The 3,876-nt window shown below is 33.9% G+C and overlaps 1 protein-coding gene across 2 annotated transcripts; it reads left to right on the top strand.

Annotated features, from left to right (window-relative positions):
- The first annotated feature begins 1,070 nt into the window (after positions 1 to 1,070).
- LOC121242586 lies at positions 1,071 to 3,876 on the top strand. 2 transcript variants are annotated; one of them, XM_041140497.1, is made up of 4 exons: positions 1,071 to 1,627; positions 2,702 to 3,220; positions 3,381 to 3,528; positions 3,793 to 3,876. In XM_041140497.1, the coding sequence occupies exons 1-4, from the start codon at positions 1,201 to 1,203 to the stop codon at positions 3,830 to 3,832; spliced, it is 1,134 nt and encodes a 377-aa protein (XP_040996431.1). In that variant the 5' UTR covers positions 1,071 to 1,200; the 3' UTR covers positions 3,833 to 3,876. The 2 variants fall into 2 exon arrangements, with proteins under 2 accessions (XP_040996431.1, XP_040996424.1); XM_041140490.1 differs by having other exon boundaries at positions 1,073 to 1,648.

Raw genomic sequence — 3,876 nt, 5'->3', positions numbered from 1 at the left:
CTAGTGGGGCCAAAAATGAGAGGCTACTATTACATCTCGTGGCGGGGCTAGAAATCGGATAGAATAAAATCGTATACCTTAGGGGTTTCAAATACAATGCAATAACATAAATAGTATGCTAAATAGATAATATCATAGAATCCGATCAAGGTTTCAGATTTCATATTCACATTTTATGCAATAGAAAAATATAGTACAAAAATTATTCATGTCAACACCAGTCATGAAAAAATGTCACATTTCAATATTCAAATATAGAGACTAGTGCAGAAAATAACTGAGACAATTTTCCTAACAAAATATGCAAGTTTTTTTCAAACTTAATCTCGGTCAGCTTTTGGCAAAATTTACCATAGGAGCACTACTTATCTTACTTTTTAACATTCTCTAAATTTCCTCACAATAGTGCCAAATGAATATCATTCCTCAACCTTTAAAATAGGCATGTAACTTGTGTAAATTTCTACTTAAGCACGTATTTACAATTAAAACCTAAAATATTTAATTAACCTTTATTTCCGTAACCATTAAAATCCTCGTAACCCTAAAACTATCTCCACATCCACACATTTGTTTTCTCTTGATTTTATTATAGAAAATCATTGTAAATAATAACTACGGTCAACACTAGTAGACATAAAAAATATATCATCAAAGAGTGTTTCATAGATTTTGCAATATGCTTCTCTTATTTCCTTGATTCTCATCCAAGACGGGTGTTGGGGTTTGTTTTCTTCTTCTTTATATAGGTCCTCTTTGTAAGGAAGATGTCCTATATAAATTAATAAGAACATAGGTCCTCTTTGTATAAATTGAAATAGACTAGATCATGAAGATTAGGGCCAATGTTGTTTACCATTTTCTATCATCTTTCAGTAGCATTTAGCACTAGCATGGTGATAAAAATACATATTATTAATATTCTATTTCACGTGTAGGTCAAACTCTCCCTTAATAAGTGATTCCAACATATGAAATATTTATTTAGAATGAATTGTAAGGTCAATGTTCAAATTCAAGAATTCTATTCAAAAACCATGCATGTGAAAATCCTTGTCCTAAAAGACTTATGTCAAAGGGAAGAGATAAATTTACTTACTTATATCCATAACAGGAAATTGAAATGCGTGTCATGATGTCTATATATCTTTCAAGTTTCATCTAATTGCATATATATTTCTTGATTTTGACAGGTTGAACATGGCTACAAGTATGCTCTCAACAAGCACAATTGTTCTTGAAGTTCTTAGAAATGACAATTACGAGAATTGGAGTGCTTGCATTAAAAACTATCTCTTAGCTCAAGATCTTTGGGATATTTTCGAAACAACCTCAAAACCTCCAAAACCAGAAGATGATGCAATGGAATTCAAAGCTTGGAGGAAGAAGAATGCTGCAGCTTTGCATGCAATTCAGATTTCATGTGGGATGGAAATACAATCTCAGATCAATGATATCAGTTCTGCTAAAACTGTTTGGGATATGTTGCCTAAGTTAGTACACCAACCACCATCGAAAGGAGCTAGTTATAACCCAGTGGCTGAGCAGGAAAACTCATTGAACATCCCATCCAGTAATGTTCACGATGATGGATCAATGATTGCACCTGATCAAAAGGTTGAACCAGGAAGCCCCTCAAACAGCCCAGGTCTCTCTATCTCTCTCTCTCAAGCAATATTAAGATTATTGAACAAAAAAAAAAAAAAAAAACATAAGATTACAATTAGGGACAAGGAAGACAAAATGATGACATGCCCATTGAACCAGATGTTTTCCACTTTTTCTTTTTTGGTTTATTGTTGTTTGTGCAAAGTTACGGCAAATTTAATTAAATTTTAATGTGAAAGCAAAATTTTGTAATTACCTTTTAGGAGCAATTTTCTTGTTACTATTAACGGAACTTTGCAGAATAATATGTTATATATTGGTTTTCATATATATACAATAATAGAACAATATACTAAAATAGATAATTTAATATTATCACCTAAATATTTTAGAAGTCATATGCCATTGTTTAGATGCTTAGAATAATATTATCACCTAAAAAAAATGAGACTAATACTTGCGTGCATGGTTTGACATTGAACCATGTAGTCTAGAAGAGAAATTCACTATATATTAATCGAATATGTGCAAATACAATGTAGTCTTGATTTTTTCCTTTGTTAGAAGTTGAAATAAGTCAGAATTTAAATCAATGATTTTAATGACAACACATTATGATGACCGGATGAGAATATTACATAATTCTCCGTTTTGTTGCGAGCTTATTTGCTACACGTCCTGCAAGCAACTCATTGCACGTTTGATCGTTGATTGAAAATTCATATGATATTCAAGCAATTTTTGTGACTTAATTTACAGTCCTTTTTTCCAAGTGATTAGGAATTTAGGAGAGAGACGTAGATTTGAATTCATACTAAACTTTCAGTGCGCGCTAGGTGTTAACTATATATATAACTAATTGCCTTTCAACTAGTTTCACCATGTTATTATAGCTAGCTAGCTAGAGACGTTTTAGGCATATATGTTTCCTCCCTAAACATGGCATGCTTCTTGTTCGTACTAACTTTAATGATCATCTTATTTACATACACACACATATCATGTACTCAACTCTGACATGGCTGCCCCAAACGAATAAATAGTTTCATTTCATTTCATTTTATTATAAGAAAACAAGGAAAACTTGGTGCAGGGAGGCAAAACATAATTAATACTTATAACGCGGACTACTATATGGGGTATGCGCTACTACACAAGGCTTTGCAAAGTGGTGATTGGAATTCTGCAAAAGAATTCCTTAAGCTCCAACCCAATTCAAAGACCGCAAAAATTACTACTTTGGGCAAGACTGCTCTTCACGTGTCTGTTGAGGCGGGACATGTCCATATAGTGGAAGCGTTGGTGGAGGAAATGTCGGAAGATGACTTGGAAGTACAAGACAATTTCGGTGACACAGCTCTACTGGAGACAACATATAGTGGACAGTACAAGATGGCGGAGTGCATGCTTAGGAAGAACAAAAGGTTGGTCAGCATGGGAAGGGCTATCCCCGGTGGGTTCCAAATGCTTCCAGTTGTTATGGCTCTTTCAAATGGATATATAAAAATGGCTCGATATCTTTATTCTCTCACTCCGCTGGAAGATCTAACTCCAGAAAAGGGCAGGAGCGGTTCAACACTTTGTACCCAAGCTATATATACCATAGCTTTAGGTACGTTCGTACGTACGTAACAATTTGATCTGCGTCAAACTATATATATATATATATATATGTATATATATATATATCTCATCTCCACTACAATTATTGATTCTATCTGGGTTTTTTTTTTTTTTTTTAATTATTGTTTTATGTACAACACAACCTACAGATATTGCTTTGGATCTAATCCGGCGCTGTCCACGTTTGGTTCTTGCTCCGGACAAAGAGAACTACAGCCCTTTATACGCATTGGCTTCTATGGAGTACGCATTCCCCAGTGGACCGTCTCGTGTTTTGGAAACGATGGATCTCCTCTTGTGAGTATACGCCCACTCTTCTTTCTGTTACTCTTTTAAGTACTATTCTTACAAGGATTACTTGCAAGGCGTAATATCACGTTATTTCGAGTACTAAAGTTCAGTTAAAATTCTGAAATCCTGCTTCTTCTATTTCTGTTACTTTTTTATATATATACACACGTACCTGACGTAGTAGGCAAGTATTGCATTCGTTAATAATTTGGCTTAAGCATTTGATAATTAATAATTTTGTGATTCATTGACATTTATATGATCTGAAAGGTATACACATTCAATCGGCAAATGGTACGACTACCAATGAAGTTCATTTGATAATTCAAAAAGACGAGGGACGCCAAAGCGATG

Source organism: Juglans microcarpa x Juglans regia, chromosome 1D (assembly GCF_004785595.1).
Source record: "Juglans microcarpa x Juglans regia isolate MS1-56 chromosome 1D, Jm3101_v1.0, whole genome shotgun sequence".
NCBI lineage: Eukaryota > Viridiplantae > Streptophyta > Magnoliopsida > Fagales > Juglandaceae > Juglans > Juglans microcarpa x Juglans regia.
This window is presented reverse-complemented; position numbering and strand designations above follow the sequence as displayed.